General features: G+C 39.7%; 1 protein-coding gene, 1 long non-coding RNA gene and 1 other non-coding gene across 8 annotated transcripts in view; 1 reads left to right on the forward strand and 2 right to left on the reverse strand.

Annotated features, from left to right (window-relative positions):
- Positions 1 to 7,445: 7,445 nt before the first annotated feature.
- LOC119790920 lies at positions 7,446 to 13,049 on the reverse strand. Of its 3 annotated transcripts, none has more exons than XR_005281785.1 (6): positions 12,786 to 13,049; positions 9,826 to 9,986; positions 9,209 to 9,740; positions 8,821 to 8,871; positions 7,876 to 7,971; positions 7,446 to 7,787 (listed from the first exon to the last, which is right to left on the reverse strand). It is a non-coding gene; the product is annotated as an uncharacterized LOC119790920 (long non-coding RNA). The 3 variants fall into 3 exon arrangements; XR_005281783.1 differs by lacking the exon at positions 12,786 to 13,049 and adding an exon at positions 11,367 to 11,574; XR_005281784.1 differs by lacking the exons at positions 7,876 to 7,971; positions 12,786 to 13,049 and adding an exon at positions 11,367 to 11,572.
- Positions 12,379 to 12,484, forward strand: LOC119790943. Its single transcript, XR_005281786.1, has one exon. It is a non-coding gene; the product is annotated as a U6 spliceosomal RNA (small nuclear RNA).
- A 2,872-nt stretch (positions 13,050 to 15,921) lies between the features above and the next one.
- The window catches only part of mtss1 (MTSS I-BAR domain containing 1), a 93,682-nt gene continuing 90,236 nt past the window's right edge, over positions 15,922 to 19,367 (reverse strand). For all 4 annotated transcript variants that reach the window (XM_038296701.1, XM_038296698.1, XM_038296697.1 and 1 more), the window contains one exon: positions 15,922 to 18,776. In XM_038296701.1, coding sequence (XP_038152629.1) covers positions 17,542 to 18,776 — 1,235 coding nt within the window. In that variant the 3' untranslated portion in view covers positions 15,922 to 17,541. The remainder of the gene's footprint in view (positions 18,777 to 19,367) is intronic.

Genomic DNA, 19,367 nt, shown 5'->3' on the forward strand with positions numbered 1-19,367 from the left:
TTAGTGTGAGGGATTGCTGAAGAGTCAATGAGTCGATGCAATCAGCTGGTTTTCCTTTGATAGAAAACTTGGAAGTTAGTTCTCTGCATGTACGCTGGAAGAGTTCTGGTTGTCAGTAGCAACGGGGTACGCAGCACTGTCAGAAAGCTGAAACTGATGTGTTCTTTCCATTTTCGTCTGTATATCTGTCCAAAAAATACCTTTTCTGCACTAAAATACATGACAAACAAATACAGATCACAATTTCTCAGGGTTGATATTTTAATGTGGCTGTATCTAACATAAAGCCAAGAATACAGGTGCTCTGATCAAAGACGTTAACTAGTCTCCTAAAAATCATTTCTGCTTTTAACCAGGTAGGGTTTTTTTCACGTTTAAGCTCTCAAAAAACATAGATGTTTAAAATTAAACATGAGCTGTTTCTAGTGTGTTTTGTTAAAGTTTAGCACACGCCGTATTTGTTTTTATTTGATTTAAAGGAAAATAAAGTTTGCTTTATTTGTTTACATTTTAACAACATAATGATGGGACTTGGCAACAGGTGAGGGTTTGTTCGTAAAGTTAGCCTCTTGATGCTGCTTAATGTTTTTAAAAAAATCCCACCGTGTTTCAAACTAAGATGACAGAGACGCTAATAGCTGAGGTGAGTTCATAAGTGCTTGTCTGATTGACTAAATGCGACATACAAGCATATTGATCGGGCGTTGGGACTGGGGTCATGGTCCTTTGTTTCTCCATCCCAATTAGATTAGATCGTCGAGGCTTGGATGACTTCAGGTTGTGTTTTTTTTGGCACCCTCAGGTCACCAACCAGACAGTAACAAAATTGGGATTAACTAAAGACTCGATTCCACGCAGAAAACTCTCAACTAGGGATGCACCAATAAGATAACTGGGTCGGATATCGGCTCTGATATTCTGGATCAGATATTGCTGATTTGATATCGGATAAGTTGCTATTATTTGTTTATTTCCTTATTTGTTAATGAATAATATAAAGTACATTTATATCTGTTATTTTGTTACCTTTTAAACCGTGTTTATGTAAAGGCTAAAGCCTTGACTCACATGGCAAGGTATATGGTTCCTTTATTCTCGATCGGTGCATCTCTAGTCTCAACTAGCTAGGGTGGCCAGATGTCCGGCTTTAGGGTGGACAGTCTGGATCTTCATGGAGCTGTGCGGCGTCCGGCGCCGCATCCAGCCAGACATGTATTTGTCCTCCTTTATGAGGCACTAGGCTTGTAAAGCAGATTTTTATTTATTTTTAATTTTTTGCTGGGCTGCAGCACAATATCCAATCATCAAAAATCCATCACTATCTGATCTAACACATGACTTGCTAAGAGTGGCGGCGTGTCAGATAAAGATCTGCTTGTCATCGGTTACAAAAGTAAACAAGGATCAGAATTATTGATGCTAAGTATTAAAGTTAGCCTCCTGTCAAAACCAGGACGTCGTTTAACCCAGAATGGACAAAAGAGCGTGAATTTATGACCAAAGGTAGCAGAGATTCATTCCATGGTTTCTGCCACTTTGTCGATGCGATGTGGGCGTAAGCAGTGGAGGAAAAGCTGCAATTGAACGGCGTGCGAGTACGGATTAACATAAAAGTAATAAACGTGCAGCAGCGAACTCTTCAATGTTGGCTTTTACATTAAGTTTTGTCGCCCCTGGATGCTAAAATAACTTGTGCAGAGCTGCAAGGTGGACTGTACTACAGAGATGGCAAAAGTACTCACTTTCCGTACTTGAGTAAAAGTACAGATACTTGTGTTAAAAAATACTCTTGTAAAAGTGGAAGTACTGATTAAACTTCTTTACTCAAGTAAAAGTAACAAAGTACAGGCTTGTAAATTTACTTAAAGTATAAAAGTAAAAGTAGAAACCACTTTTTTCATGCCGTTGCCTACATTTTAAATGGATGTCTGCCAATAGGACTAGATCTCCGCTGTGTTCATTTTCAATCATCTCGTCGTCCATGCTACTATGCTAACGCCACCGCCACCAAGCTGCAATGATTTGCCGCCAATGAATACCGCCGAATCTGTCGATTCATCTTGTAGTGGTGAGTCAAATGCAACGTAGATTCCCATCCAATCAGATTGAATTTGGTTTTGATGACGTGAAAAATAATAACGGTAACTCCATTGAAATGATTCAAAACTAAAGTAACGAGCCAATTTTTTAAAATGAAAGGAGTAGAAAGTACAGATATTTATGTAAAAATGTAAGGAGTAGAAGTAAAAAGTCACCATAAAAATAAGTAGTAAAGTAAAGTAAAAATATCAGAAAAATCTACTTGAGTACAGTAACAAAGTATTTGTTCTTCGTTACTTCCCATCTCTGCTGCACTATAAAACATCACTAGTCCTACGGAAGTGTAGACTGTGATGTGAAAGTGGATTTCAGTGATTGGCCCATAGCTAAAGGGATGACCACAAAGACAGGTCTGCTGCACACAGACACTTAAGATAAGTTCCCAAAAGACTGAGGCTCTAAAAAATAAAGCTATACTTTTAGAGCAGTTAAATGTGTCTCTATTGTTGTTTAAAAAATATATTAGGCTATTTTATTATGAATCTTTCTTGTTAAAAAGATTTTTTTAACGTTTAAGTACACATCTTATGCTTTGTGGTATTCTGCACTTTAAAGATTCATCTCAGTGTCACTTTCTAAACACCACAATGTATTAAATACATACAAATGCTGGGAACCAATTCTTTTTTACATTTCTTTAATATTTGTTCTATTCAGCTACAGAAGCATCCTCTTTAAACTACTAAGAATTGTACGATAAATGTGACTTTACCAGATTCTTTTTTACACCTTAGTGATTTATTGATATGCAGCACAATGTCCTCCTTTTTGGTGCAATATCCTTCTTATACTCCGTCCACAAAGATGGATCCCACCTCCCTTATCTTCCCTTCTGTCTCCCCAAGGATCACAGCCTTCATTTAAAATGGCTAAAATTTGCTTACACTGCAAAAACAATCTAAAAATAAGTACAAATATCTTACATTAAGTGTGTTCACCCTTAATTTGAGCAGGTAAAGGAGATAGTTTGCCAATGGAATGAGTAATTTTACTCTTAAAATAAGAATATTAGATAATATGCACTTGAAATAAGACAAAGCAATTGTGTTTTCTTATTTCAAGTGTAAATTGTCTTGTTCAATTGGCAAAATGGCTCTTTTACCTCCTCAAATGCAGAACAAATGCAGTTATTTTAAGAAAAAAAAAGACTTATCTACATTTAGATTTTTTGCAGTGTAAAAATGTAAGTTTGTTCATAAACTCCTGAAAAGTCTCGCTCCTTGTTCGTCTACTGATTTCAAATCAAAATTTTATTTGCCATTGGCTTCGAGGACATTAGTCTTTTATAATTAAAACCTCCAAAACTTTGGAATATGTTGCCTTTTAACGTTTCATTTATTCATCCCAATTTAAGTCTCTTTAGAAAAAAGTCATTTTTTAAGAGTTTGCTCTGCTGTGAGCTGACATGCTCCGTTTAATGTTTCTGTTCTCTATGATCTGTATCTATGTCAGTATCTTCTTTATCAATATAGCAATTTGACCGTTTGATTGTTGCTCATAAAATTGGGAAATCAGACGACCAACCAGGATTTCTGTGACCCAAACCTCTCAGACTTTGTAAAATAAATTTCCAATAAAAAGGAAAGTTGGAATGTTAAAAGCTGTTGGTTGTTTTATTTCTCGTTATCTGCCGTCTGCTGGGTCCCTTCTTGTGCCGCTGTTTGGCCTGAGATAACAGGCAGGTGGTTTCACACGGTGCTGCCTGATCTCTGCTGTTTTATGGAGGAAACGCAGCAGTTGAACTTCTCCACACCCTTTTCTTTAATCCGTTATCTCCGAGGAAGCGATGGTTTAGGATGTTTGAGCATGTGATATGACATGGGGTGATGATGTCAGCCTTTGTGAACACAGCGTGCCGGCTGCAATAATCCTCAGGACATGTGAGCTTATCTTTATTCCAACTTCAACCCACACAGAACCAATGTCCACTCCTAGAGACCCGATTCGTGTGTAGCTCTATTCCTAAAATGCTCATTAGGAAATTATTCATCTTTGGCTTTAATAAAAACAATATCTAGTTAATGATTTGAGGCCATTGAAGATGGAAACTTTCTGCACTATTCCAAAAAAGTAAAATAGTAATATATACTGTGGCAGGCTGAAGTATAAGAGGCTTTGCTGTTTATCGCTAGCCTTGTGAGACCATCCTGATCTCGCGAGCTTTCAAGGTTTCACTCGCAGATCAGTCTGGAGACTCTCCGTTAAAGAAAATTTGGAGCCGTTCACCAAACGAACGTCCAATCAGCGTTGGCTTTGAGGCGGGTTGAGGTGTGACGCAACGAGAAACGCGACTGTTCAGTCTAAAGAACATGGCGGCTTCAGCCGATGAAACTAGCGTTAGCGTGGCTATCGAGCAAGTTTTATCGGAATTACAGAGTATTTCTTCACTGAAAGAAGAGCAAAACACTGCTCTGGAGGCTTTTCTCAGAGGAAAAGATGTTTTTGCTATTCTCCCGACTGGTTTCAGCAAGAGTTTGATCTATCAATTGGCTCCTCTTCGTCGTCGCTCTGTTAGTACGTCATATGCTTCGTTGATCTGATTGGTTTATTTGGCCCGTCTATCACCAACATAGGCCAATCAGCTAACCAGTATTTTCGCCCCTTCCCAAAATTACTTCTACGGAAGGTTTCCAGATGGATATGCGGAGCAAATCTATCTGGCGGAGTCAGGTTAGATAATCGTGGTCACTTCCTGATAAGTGAGCAACTGCCTCCTGTAACTCTAAGCAACTTCTCTGATCTGAGTAAGATTATAATTTCTATCAAACCTGTTGTCATGTTCTGGTTATTTAACACATATAAGTTATGAAGTGTTATTTAAAGAGTTTGTCCTGAGTGATCTCTTAAGGAAAACGATAACCAGAGAGTTTTGAGAGGGGGGGTGAAAGAACCCATCTATCAGTGATCGAGATGATCCCTTCCCGCTATCAACCCCATCCCCTTTACACTGCAAAAAATCTATATCTAGATAAGTCATTTTTTTCTTAAAATAAGTGCATTTGTTCTTGAATTGAGGAGGTAAAAGAGGCATTTTGCCAATTTAACAAGACAATTTACACTTGAAATAAGAAAACACAATTGCATTGTCTAATTTCAAGTGCATTTTATCTAATTAGTTTAAGAGTAAAAATACTAATTCCATTGGCAAACTATCTCATTTACCTACTCAAATTAAGAGTGAATACACTTAATTTAGGAAATGTTTACTTATTTCTAGATTGTTATGTATGCAGTGTACAGGGGAACAGAAGACCTCGCCTGTTCATCCAGGACAACAATTCCCTTTAACACCCCCTCCTTTCAGAGACATAGACAGGTTTTGGGTATTACAGCCTAACAAAAAAGCCAAACGACCCTCATTCCAAAGGGGACGGACCCGTCCGTCCGTTTTGATTTGTAAGGCTTTGTTTTTGGTCCACTCTACAAAGCCTTGAACTCAACGCTATTTCTGACATTTTGAATTGAAAAAGCTTCCTGAATGGGAAGAGAAACATCTTAAAAGTGCTTTAACTTTTTTGCTGATGAAGGTTCTCAGTCATCCAGGTCATAGTCATTCCGTAAAAATTCAAAAAATATCCACTGGACTTGGTTTTCAAGATTTGAAGACGTTTCTCTTTCACTTTTTTAGGAATGAGTATGACCTGGATGACTGAGAATCACCATCTTTCTGCACTATGAAGCTAAAATAATTAAACTCTGAGAACACGGCGATCCGTTTTAACTTCAGCTTTTTACACCAGAAACATAAACATCAGATACCAGGAGGAACGTCTCCTGGTTCCAACAGCAGTGAGACGGTGCTGAACGAGGGTCAGATGGATCCAGTGAGAGACGAACCAGAAGCTCAGGTGAAGGCTTACATCTACCTGTTACCATGGCGACCAACAGTACAGCTATAAGTTGCTTTCCTGCATCTTACTAATGTTGGGATGCTGGGATCTCAAAACATGACGCTGGTAAAACTCTGAAAAGTGTGGCGGACATTTGCTTCGGATAATTTCAAAACCTTTGAAACCAGAGCAACCAAATGGGCTCAAAGCTTGGCTGTTTTAGAGTTTCTAAATATTCTGTTCTGAATATGAGTTCATGAAGACATTAATTATTGTATAAACAGAGTCGGCCTGTGTGGGGTTGAGGTTCAGGATAGATGTTCTGTTTGGTTTGTTCGGTTGGAGAACATTAGAGAACCCATGAAGGCCAAGAACCCAGCAGACGGGTCAGGGAGGAAACTTCTGTTTAAATCAGAAAAATGATCCTAAACTGATCAGATCCGACTGTGGAACCGACATCTGGTCCAAAGTGACGCCACATCACAGCAGAGCCTCATCATCGACTCCATCAGAGTTCAGTCTGTTGTTTACTGGGCTGATGAGCCAATCAGCTGCAGCTTATCTCACATCATCATCATCAGGCTGACGAACCAGCAGTCAGGAGAGCTGCAGTTTGATCTCCTTTGCCCTCTGAGGTAGTCATGACTCACTGAGTCATTCGTCAATAACAATAAAGCGCTGACTCATCCTAACCAAAGTACCCTTCAGAACATTTATTGGATCATCTAATTATTTAAAGATTGAAAACTCGTGCTGATGTTTAAGTCAAGATTACAAGTAATTAAAGAATTCATTTATAACATTTATCTCCATAAACAAGGTTTCCAGCCTTTAAATAGGTAGAGCCTTTTTTTAAACCCTCCATCAATGAACTGATGCTCACAAATCTATCCGCTTTCCTTTCATTATATAAAATAGAATATTTCATTTTGAGGAAATTCATATTAAGCAGATCTGCTTTTATAGAGTCTGATCATATAGAATAAAAACAACAGAGTTGAAGAAAACTTGAATTTAAGTCAGTTATTCTGTCTCTGCAAGAAAGTAGGACTAGTTAATGTTTTTCCCGGCTTTCTCACTTTCTGACCTCCTGGCCAATAGGAAATAAAAAATGTTTGGTATAAAACCGGTAGGATTGCCATTAAAGACCAAGAATCTTTGAGACGGCGTGTGAAACTTCTATTTAGAAACGGCAACGTAATCCAGGAAAGCCTGAAAGCCTTTTAAATGTGTGCTCTTCAGGGATTTTCTTTGTGGATTAAACTACAGAAATGGGAACATCTGCTTTCTTTGTGATTGGGAAGACTGAAGGTTTGGGAACTAAAACCAAAATGAGGACAAACTAAAAGAGCTCTTTGGAAAAATCAAGACTGCTTGACAGGGAAAATGGTAATAAATTTAATAATAAATTATTCACAGGACTCCAAAGTTATTACAAAGGTGTCATTTTATTTTGTTTGTTCTATTTATACTGGTAAAGAAAAATGTTTAACTCCAGATGATAAGCTATTAAACATGGAGCAGCAGACGGTCTGTTGTGCCCCCTGCTGGCACAGAGGGGAACTGCAGCTGGTGCAACATGAATGCAACACCAAAGATATTTGTGCAGAGTCACAGTGATGCAGCTGAGTCACTGAGGGGACGGTCCATTAGGGTCGGGATGAGTCATCGTCAGCTGCAGGGTCCATGTCAGCATGGAGGACCAGAAACAGGTGGGGGAGGGGGGTTCCACCGACCTGACAAAGACCCAAACAGGCTGAGAAACAGGCTCCTTACTCGCACCATCCGGACCTTCTGACTGGATCCAGTTTCATATTCCTACTGGATCATTCAGCGTCATGAACCACAAAAATAAACCTGGAAACAACAACAACACACACTGTAAAAAAAATGTCACTGTGAATTCACAGTAAATTAGCAATTTACTGTGAACCATACAACTTACTGTAATTTTACAGCTGTAATATCCGTGTAAAAACAAAGGTGTGCCCATCATGTCCCCCGATTGCAATAAACCATCCAACTGGTTTCATCATGTCTCCTGAAATCAGACACAGTATTATGTGCCATGAGCATTTTGAGATGTGCTACAGATATAAGATCTATACAGGTAATTCTTATGATTATAATACTAATTATCTGTATGTCTTGGCTAGGGCTGAACGATTTTGGAAAATAATCTAATTGCAATTTTTTTTCTTTATATTGCGATTTAATGCAATTTTTCCCCCAGTTTAAATGATCATGTCTTTTTTTAAACATATACAAACAACAAATCAATCTGTTTCATCGCTGTGCAGATTAGGTGCTAAAAGACACGCTGTGTCCTAATTAATGATCGCGTTCTGCCTACGATATATTTCAACCAAAATTGCAATTTAATTTTGACTTTTCTCTACATAACCACAAGCAAAAAAAATGGCCTCTAAATAAAGACAATTGTAAACAAGGACTATTTAAATCAAGAACTTTTAATGTTTTTATTAATCAGAATATTATTCAAGAGAACAGCTTTTAACTGATTTGGACATCAGTCCTTGTTGAACATGAAGTCCAAAGTGTAACCAACAAACCAGTCTATGTATTAAACGGATTAACTGGTACTTAGTGCTGTGTATGAATATATAAACTCTAAAACAAGTAATAAAATTAGATTATCTCACTGCTGCAACTGTCTTCCCTTCCATGTGGAGGCAAATCCACTTTAAATATTTTACTCACACCTAAAGAACGCGTCTGATTCACTAATTGCTACATAGCCAAAAATTGCAGACGTCCGCGATTTGGAAACTGCATATTTTTCAATCGCGATTATATTGAAAATGCGATTAATTGTTCAGCCCTAGTCTTGGCAACACATTGTGACGCAGGAAATCACAACATGCCTTACCTTGGATGATCCAGCAGGGGATGCTGGGAGTCCTGCAGCAGTGGCAGACGGCTGTAACATAGTAACACACAACAGCTGGGATTTAATGTAAAGGATAAATATTGTTCATTGGTCAGAGAATGTAAATCATAGCAGGTAACAAAAGATGTTTAATGGAATCATTCATTTTGCTTTTTAAAGGAAAAGTCCAGTCAGCAAAGAATAATCAATGGATCATAATTTATACGCAAAACTGATACATTCGCGGTGATTTAATGAATTTAACATTCGGTAAAAAAAATAAAAACAAGAATTTTCGTCACGATCACAGGTTTGTCGTTGGATCGCCAACGACGAACCTGTCGTTCTATGAAATGAAAACCTGCTAACTATTTACATGCTTTTTTACCTTTTGGAAATTTATTATTTTAAGGTTTTATTTCCACTTCTCCACGCTTTTAGCCCCAAACGTGGCGGGGCAGAAAACACTGGCGACCCTGGAGTGTCCTGTGTCCTTTCTCTTTGCCTGCCTACACTAGCTGCAGAGATAAACTTTGTTTTTCCATCTGTGCCGTCCCCCCAGTAGCTCAGGCAGCCTCAGCCAATTTCCTCTTCCTGTAATCCATCGATTTGGGCACAAGCAGAGGAAGAGGTGGTGAAGCAGGGGGGCTGGGTGCAAACTTGGGCAGCACAGGCTGGGGGAACATCAGCTGCAGATGCCAGATCCTGTGGGGCATCAACAGGAACAGCCGACGGGCAAAGAAGGGGTCGGGGGACGCAGGAGGCTGATGGTAGACGGGCTGGGGCTGTAGAGGGAACCACCAGAGGCTAAGGTCTGTGGTGAGGCGAGGCCTCCCCATGTTGTCCCTGATGAACAGCATCCGGCTGATCCACTCCTGCTGCTCTGCTCTAAGTGCTGCCCTCCAGGACTGAGGCAGCATCTGCAGAAAGAAGACAGCCATTTAACTTGCAAACGAGGCTCCTACCGGTGCCTGAGTGCTTTAAGTATAAACTCTGTCAGCAAACCTCCACAGCAAGTGGCGAAGGGTCCCGTCTGGCAGGGTCTCCTGGCGCTGGAGGATCCTGCTGCTACAGGGGAGCTTCCTGCTCCTCATTAGTGGCGTCCCCCAGTCCAGCAACAGACAGCCTCTGAGGGAGAGAGGCGGTGGAAGGACCCGCCTGTTCATCTGATGTTAAAGAAAACAAACGTCTTAGTGAAACACAAGTTTCATCTGCAGCTTCCACAGTAAAAGAAGCAGCAGCAGCAGGATGCTGGTAATGATTGATGGCTAATAAGGATAAAGACAGGGAAGGACTGTGATTGGGTAACAAGAACAGAGACCTGATTATGCCAAAAAAAAAGGTTCAAAAAAAGAATCAACTGGACTTTGTTTCCAAGTTTGAAGACGTTTCTCTTCCCATCCAGGAGCTTTTTCAATTGACTGAGCTACAGCTAACTGCCTAAAGCAAATTATTTATCTACTCCAACTCACCGTTTCACCTCAGGTTCTTCTGGTTAATTGTTCATCATTTGCGAATACAATGAGAGAAAAACGTCAGCATCGGTCGTAACTTTTTTATCAACAGAACGTCTAATAAAATGCTCGTTACTCCTTCCTCCATGTCCAATTTATGATGCACTGACTAAAAACATTACATTCAAACATTAATATCATTTCGGAAATAGAATTATGGACGCATTATTTTAGCTCTCAGAGCATCCTAGCAATAAAGCTTAACTTGCAGACATTTGCACTGGTGAACAATGTTGATCTGGAGAAATAATATGCTGTTAAATAATAAGCCGTCGCATTTTGGACATCAGATGTTGCTGCTATTCATCACATAATCCATTAATAGAAAAATGTCCACAGCTGTTTATCATTTACTCTACAGACACAGAAAACATATTGTATAAACACTGAACAGTACAGTATATATTTCCTTAACTCTGTGACTTATTCTGTTATTTTTAGACACTTTTCTAAGGTCCACATTATGTGACCAGTTTTGCTATAACCATTTCACTGCTGTAACACCACAATTTCCCTGTTTTGTGACAATTAAGGAATTTTCTATTCTATTCTCACGACAGGAAGGTTGATCAGCAACAAAGTCAAGGTGTGACAAATTACAGAGCTGAATGTTCATTTAACCAGAGGTGGGTAGAGTACCAAAGCATTTCAATTAAATGATGGTAACACAATTACATATTGTTTTCAAAGTATAAATTAATACTACTTCTAACAGTACTTTTTCCCAAAGGTAAGTAGTTGCTAGCCACCTCTGCATTTCACCCATTTTAAGCAGGTTCTAAGGAATACAGACACCTCATTACGTTTTTGATGCAAAATTGCACTCTAAATAAACATTTCTCACAATGATTTGGGTTTAACATTCCTTTCATAATACATGCTCTACGGTCATGTACGGACAACTTGAGCTAACGAGCTAGCGAATTAGCTAACCGTAAAATGCAGATCTGGTCAAATTAAATATAATCTATCAAAGTTATTGAAACGCTGATGAGTCTGATGAACGATTATGAAAGTTTTTTTCGGACTTACCGAAGTAAAATATCCAGTAAAAAGTCAAATTCGCTGCTGCTTGCAATGGCTACCGTAGCTGCTAACAAGCTAAAAACAAAGGAAGTGACGACAAAGGCCGATCGCAGCCGATAGGCCAGAGACCAGAGGGGCCATCCGATTGGTTCAATTCAAGATAGGGCAACCTGATTGGTTCTCATATTAAGACCGTAGCACGATAACGGGGCACTTTGATTGGTTCTCATATTGAGACCGTAGCACGATAACGGGGCACTCTGATTGGTTCTCATATTGAGACCGTAGCACGATAACGGGGCACTCTGATTGGTTCTCATATTGAGACCGTAGCACGATAACGGGGCACTCTGATTGGTTCTCATATTGAGACCGTAGCACGATAACGGGGCACTCTGATTGGTTCTCATATTGAGACCGTAGCACGACAACGGGGCACTCTGATTGGTTCTCATATTGAGACCATATCGAGACCGACGTTTTTATACATAAAATGCAGTAACCGTACGCCGCCACAGGAGGGCACTAGAGGATTGTAAATAAACCTCGCTGGAGAGAGCACAGCTGATCGGGCTCAGTGTTTCCTGCTGTGGCAGGCTTCGCCTCTCAGCGTAAATACTCTTTAAATGCAAACACAGCTGTTAAACGAGTATATGAATCTTAATATCAACGAGCGAGTCTTCTATTCAGATCTAACTAAATAGCGGGTATGAGGGAGATATTTTCATTTTAAATGCCAGCCACTCGTGTTAGGCCTGGTTTGAGTTCCCATCATGCATCCGTGTCAACAATACGCTGAATATATGAAAACCTACCAGGATCAGAAGTAAATTGGATCAAAGTTAGTGATATATATAATTGTTCAACTAGATAATGAGATCATCAGGATTGACAACACGTTGCCTTTATCAAAAGCTTTCCGCAGTCAAAAAAATAAATAATAAGAGACAAAAACACCGGCTTAGTGAGTGACAGAGTAAGGTTGGGTATAAAACCAACTCAGAGCCACCTTGCAAGTGTCCTAGTTTACTAGGACATATACTAAAATTGGAACGATACAGAGAAGATTAGCATGGCCCCTGCGCAAGGATGACACGCAAATTCGTGAAGCGTTCCTCATTTTTTATTTTTTAAATAATTAAAACAATAATAAATGGTTTGAAGTAGTGTTTCCACTTTTTTCCCAGTTCGCGGGCCGCGTTCTTAACGCAGGGATGCGTCCTTCGTAGGAAGCGGCAGGCTGTTCAGAGCCAGCCAGTTGGTGGCGCTGTTGTTTTAATTTTCAAGCGCAGACCAGACTCAGATAAATAAATAAATAAAAAAAGCGGAGTTAAGGAGTCTTTATGCGGTATATCATGAGCAGACGTGAAAATTGCACATGAATACCCACTTGTCCACCGAAAAACTGAAAAAGTTCTACTTTACCAGAGTTGTCGAGATGCGCTGGGCCTTGACCTTACAACATGGCGGAAAGCAGCGAATCCAGTCCGTCTGCTAGCGTGACATCGCTAAACATCCTTAGCCTTCGCAACGCTGTAGCATATTTATTTTAAAAAGTCTATCAACTTAACTTTTGTCGTTTTGTAAATGACCGTTATTGATTGATTTCACCGGATGCTCGCTAGCTTTCAGTCCATCGGTATCTCCCTCCTCCTCGTGGCTCAGACTCTGAACACCTGCTGGTATAATTGGTTATAGACCCCGACACACCGGCGCTGTATGGCAGGCAATATTGACATTTAATAGAAGCGCTAAGATTCTTCCTGTTCAAAACTACATTCCTACTTGTCAGAACTGTACATATAGAAACCCTTAATCACATTTTTTGAAAGCAAAAGTTTAATTTCAGGATGCAAAAAATATAATTGTACTAGTATGAGTGTAGTAAGAATAAACGTTCAGATACACAGAAATCTTTACAAATTTTAAGTGGCCGTTTTGACATTTATTAGCTTGACTGAATATATATTTCAAACGTCTCAAATACATTTCTTCCTGGTCAAAATGAACATTTCAGACATTTAAAATAACATTCTTCATCTCTAAAATAAACATTTCAGATAGTTATTCTTACCAGTATAAATTACATCATGTTTCCCATTCATGTGTTTTGAGCTTTTACTTCCAGATATCTAAAATAAACATTTTTTTCTAACTAAAATAAACATTCTTCCGATCTAAAAATCAATTCTGATGAGGATCAACTCTAATTTCAACTCTGCATAATAGAGTAATTGCTAGTCATAATGACAATTTCAGATATCAAAAATTAATATATTTTATCCAGAAATCCAATTTTTAACATCTAAAATATATTTCTACCAGTAGAAATAAAATTACAGATATCAACTATTGATATATGACTGATTAAATTGGAATTTCAGATATCTAAATTTTAATAATGCCTATCCAAAATGTAGTTTTAAAAATTTAAAAACATATTTTAACTAAAATAAAAATAATCAGGCTCCGGAGATCTGAAATTCATTTTTAGACAGCCAGAGTTTATTTTAGGTAGAAGTGATGTAATTTTGGTTATCTTAAAGTTACGGCACATGAATGGGGAAAATTGACGTCATGTCTACTGGTAAGAATTACATTTCAGATATCTGAAATGTTAATTTTAGGTAGGAGGAATACTATTAAAGATATCTGAAATATGTATCCGGTCAAGCAAATATATGTAAAACAGCCACAAAAAATTAGTAAAGATTTGCAGATATTCAAAATTTCGTTCTTACTAGTACAAATTTGATTCCCGAGTATTTAAAATTTATTTTCTACTGGTAGAAATTTAATTATTGATATCTATAATACAGTTATGACTAGGAGTATTGTAATTATGACTAGATAGAATGCTTTAGTGTTATCTATAATAGAAATGGGACTAGTCAGCCTGTTTATTTTATGTTTAAAATGAGTCTCATTATTATTTTTCAAGTATCTAAAACTGCATTTTGATAGGAATTATTAAAATTGAGATATTTTAATTTTAACTAGTCATAAAATTAGTAGTTGATATGTGTAATGACATTTCTACTAGCAGAAATATAATTTTGATGTTAAGAATTTGATTTCTGGATAACTTAGACAGACTTTATTGTCATTTTGTACACACAGAGTGCATAAAAATAAATTTTCGTTTAGTACGGCTCTCAAGACATTTTTAATTTAAAAGTGGAGCAGTCACAGAAAGTAAGCAGCAGTGATCAAATTTAATCATACAACTGTATATGATTTACAGTTTCCAACATTAAGGGTTTTTTGTAATATCTGTAACGTTATATTCATTTTTGATATGTGAAATTGTCATTATGACTAGCAGCAACTTTATTATTAAGAGCTGAAATTAATCCTAGTCAAAATTCATTTTTAGATCGGAAGAATGTTATTTTAGATATGTTCATAAAAATATGTTCATTTTGTCTCGGAAGAAATGCATTTGAGACATCTGGATTACATATTCAGTCAAGCTAATAAATGTCAAAACGGCCTGCCATATCGCCGCTCTGGTCGTTTATCTGCTCTGTAGCTTTAAGCTAGACATCAGCTTTGCTTTATTTACTTTATGAGCTGAAAAAATAGTTTTGATTTTAAGGCGAAAAAGACAAAGTCCACCTCCAAACATCTGTGCAGTTCCATTGATAAGCATGTAGAGCCAGACAACCTGCGGTAATTAAAAAATGTTTTAAATCAGGTAAGCCCACTGCTCTCATATATATATATATATTATCCAAGTCATCTTGAAAACATTCTTCTTCCAAATGTTGGCTACATATTACGGGTTTTTTCTCTGGCCAGAAGTTCGATGGCAAATCCTCCCTCTTCAAGTTGGCGATCCAACGACCAACCCGTCCGTGGAGGATCAGGAATCAGAAAGGTGGAATAACTCTTTATTTCCACTTTTACCCGATGTATTCCAGCATCCAGCTGCCATGCACGTGGGCATTGTCAGTTTCACTATAGCTCTGGTGAATTTCAATGGTGAAGTCCTCTGGAAATCTTCAATAATTGTTGTTGATTGCAGATGTGTCTAGTAGTTCCCATTGATTTAGCTTGTAAAGCGGGGAGAATGGCGCTAGGCTTACCGCACCGTGACGTCACTGCTGGAAGATGGCAGGAGGGAGGGGTTACTATATTTGGGCAAAAATGGCCGCTCCCAGACTCAGTGATTGTGACGAAAATTGTTTTTATTCTTTTACTGATTAACGCTAAATTAATTAAATCACTGCAAACATATTAGTTTTATGTATAAATGATCTATTGATTATATTGATTATTCCTTGCTAACCAGACTTCTCCTTTAAAACAGTAAATAAACTAAGAGTTTATATGTTGACAGATGTGTTTTTAAACTCAGTTTAGTGAGTCAGTTGGTTAGAAACAACTCCTCTATCGGTCGAATGACTTCAAATGGCTGGCATCGCTGTTGATGGATCCATCACTACTGGAAATATTTTTACCGCAGCTTAACCCAAACGAAACCTCAAGAGATTCTGACTGTAGAAGTCTGTGATTTAAACTCCGACTTTAGTTGGATCAGAAGAAACCAGGGGGGGAAAAAAAGAGATTTTAATAGATAAATAAAAAAGCAGAGCCAAGTTTCATCATTCTCATTATTATTATTGTTCTTGATCCCACAGTGGGCGTAAAGAGAGGAACCCTATGGGTCCACATCAAGCTGGTTCAGGTCCAATAACAGTCAGACATCCAATCAGGTTTCAGATGCTCAGACTTTACAAAGTTCTCCAGGTTGCTTCATCAAATCAATAAATCTACAAAACAAAATCATACAAAGATGTCTTCCAGGAACAGGTGCTCTCATATTTACACAAACAACCAATCAGGTGATGAGAAAAGCTCTGAGATGTACCAAAACAAAATGCAGATAAAAAAAAAAGGTTATCTTTGAAGGAAGAAGCTGCTGATCAGAGACCGGACTACATCTCCCAGCATGCAGCTGCTGCAGCCAGAGAAGATCCTGCTCTCCAAACGTTACCATTCATGTTTTTACATCATACAATCAAGACCTGCTGAAAATAAAAACAAAAGAAATTAAATCTTATTGGGATCTGCTGGCAGGAAGCAACTAAAGCTAAAGAAGCAACAAATCAATCGGCTGCATTTATGGATGACCTCCTTAAACTCTTGAACCTCAACTGAAGACATTCTGGAAGCTGCAGGCAGAAGATAATGTTCCTGCTCTCAGACTTTAACAAAATTAAAACGTGCAAAACCGTAATCTTAGTTAATTTCTCAAACTGGACCAGGATCTGAAATAGAACCAGCTATTTAACCCGACCAAAGCCTGCAGAGAAATCCTTTTATTTAAAGAACATCTGCTCTAAATGTGGAGAAAACGTTAAAATAAATAAGCGAAAGAAAAATGTTTAAGGAGGACTTTATGAGTTGCGTCTAATGTTTGGACTCCTGAGATTTAAATGCTCCTATCGGATCGTTTCTAACTGGAATAAGTACATTTAAAAAATAGAAAAATATTTCACTTCCTCTCCTTCCAGCACAGAACACTGAGCAGAACATGAAGTCGCTGCTATTAAACCAGTTTGATGCTCCTAAAGATGATTAAACCAGCATCAAACCACTTTTTTTGAGCAGAGAAATTAGGATTAAAAGATGTAGAAATTAAAAGGAAACCTTTAGATTTTAGGCCATAAAGATAAAAAAAATTATAATAATAAAAATCAGAAACACGTCTTTGGTGAAAAAGAACCTGGTTTTGGTTTTTCCATCTTTTACTTAATAAAACATTCTAATCTTTAAAGAGTAAAAAGGAAAATATTTCTCTGTGTATGTCCAGTGGGTTTGATCTTTGCTGTCAGCTTGAACCAGCAACCATCACAGCTGCTTCTCCTCCATTTTTCTGACTTTATCTAAAAAAGATGGACGGCCTGCAGAGCTGATTATCAGACCCCACCCGTCCTGGAGGACTACAGGCAATAGGAATCAAACGTACCCCTCACCAACCAGTGAGGAATGAGTCTAGAAAGAAGACGGAAACTTTTCCATTAAAGCTCAAATCACAGCAAAACGCCAGAAAACAGAAGCAGATCAAACTACAGGAAGCAGAGCTCCGGTTCCCCTCAGGAACCTCCGTACCGAACCGCCAACGCCCGCTTCCAGCTGCTGGAGCCTGTAAACGTTTCTCCGCCTTCAGCTCGGCTCAGTTGTGATTGAGTGGGGGGGGCAGCAGGGGGGCGGAGCGGTCGTTGGTGACGGTTCTCCTCAGCTGGACCTTCCTGATCAGCGTCAGCATGTCTGCTCCTCCTCGCTCCTCCTGGTTCCGGTCCTGACAGGAGGAATCATTCTGGGTCTGATGGTTGACGCCGGGCTCCAGGTCGGCGGGGTGATCCTGGGTCACCATGGCGACCGGGAGCTGCGGCTGCAGCTGCTCTGCAGCCGGAGGTCTGAGCTGGTCCTGCTGAGGCTGCAGCTGAGATTGCTGAGTATTCTGCTGCAGCTGGGGTTGCTGTAGCTGTTGCTGGAACTGCTGGGGCGGTTGCTGGAACTGCTGGGGCGGTTGCTGGAACTGCTGCGGCGGTTGCTGGAACTGCTGCGGAGGTTGGGAGAACTGCTGCGGAGGTTGCTGGTACTGCGGGGGAGGTTGCTGGAACTGTGGCTGCGGTTGCTGGAACTGCTGCGGCGGTTGCTGGAACTGCTGCGGCGGTTGCTGGAACTGCTGCGGCGGTTGATTAAACTGCTGCGGCGGTTGATTAAACTGCTGCGGCGGTTGATTAAACTGCTGCGGCAGTTGCTGCAGGTGCCCTCGCTGCTGGTTGATCTGCATGTTGATTTGCTGCTGTTGCTGCAGCTGTTGCAGGTGCTGTCTCTGTTGCTGCTGTTTGACGTTGCCGCCCTCTGGTGGCAGAGACGGGACGGTGGGGCCAGGCACCGGGATGGGCATCTGTCCTGGGATGAACTGGTAGTAGGGGGAGGAGGAGGAAGACAAGGAGCTCAGACTCTGTGTGGAGGTGCAGAGCTTGCTGTGACCCAAACCTCCGACTCCTCCAGGAGCAGGAACCTTGAAAACGTTCTCTTCACTGCCGCCGTTTCCAGCGACAGCTTTGAGGGGAACCTGCGGGGTGCTGATGGGGATGGGAATGCCTCCGCTGATGGTGCCTCTGCGGTACGTCGGTTTGGATGAGGGTTTGCGTCTGATGGTGGCCGTGTGGGAAGGGAGCTGCCGACCGGAGCCGCTGCTCAGCTCGGCCTCGGCCAGCAGGCTGACGGTGGACGTGGGCCGCTTGGACTGAGCAAACTCCCTGTACTGGTATCTGAGGTCAGAGTTCCTCGGGATGGTGGAGGACTTGTCGAAGTCAGACTGGCTGTTGCCGTGAGACAGCTGAGGGAAGGAGATGGAGTCTGCGTCTCCGTGGAGGGAGATGGACTCGTAGTCGGCTGGAAACAAGAACATGGAGACGTTAGTTTGTTCGGTTTAAAGATGACGACCGATAAAAACCGTCAAAACTGAATGATATGGAACAAACACGGCGACGTTCACCAGAACATCACGTCATAGAAGCAACATGAAGCTCAAACACAGGAGGAGGATTCCTGCTAACGATGTTCAGATAATGAAACGGATACCATAGCCTGAATATTAATTCTCTATCCGCCTACTTTCTTTTTTGAGATGTAAGAAAAGGTTTGATCAACGGATTTTGGTTAATAGCGAAAAAAAAAAAAAAAACTAGTTAAATAGAGGGCTTCTATTAGCCAGCTTATATTGGAGACTTTAGATGCAGGTTGATATCGGACTGATTTCCAGTATTTATATCAGATCTGGAAATCTCTGATTCACGGAAAATTCAGTTTGTTGGTCAAGTTATTTCTAAGAAAAGTCGACTCGTCAAATATCAGCAAATTAAATAAACTATTATCAAATATTTTAGTAAAGGGGTCGGCAACCCAAACTGCTCAAAGAGCCATATTGGACCAAAAAAAAACAAAATACAAATCTATCTCGAGCCGCAAAAATGTAAAAGAGGC

The sequence above is a fragment of the Cyprinodon tularosa genome, unplaced genomic scaffold, assembly GCF_016077235.1.
Source record: "Cyprinodon tularosa strain WSP-4 unplaced genomic scaffold, ASM1607723v1 ctg375, whole genome shotgun sequence".
Classification (NCBI taxonomy): domain Eukaryota; kingdom Metazoa; phylum Chordata; class Actinopteri; order Cyprinodontiformes; family Cyprinodontidae; genus Cyprinodon; species Cyprinodon tularosa.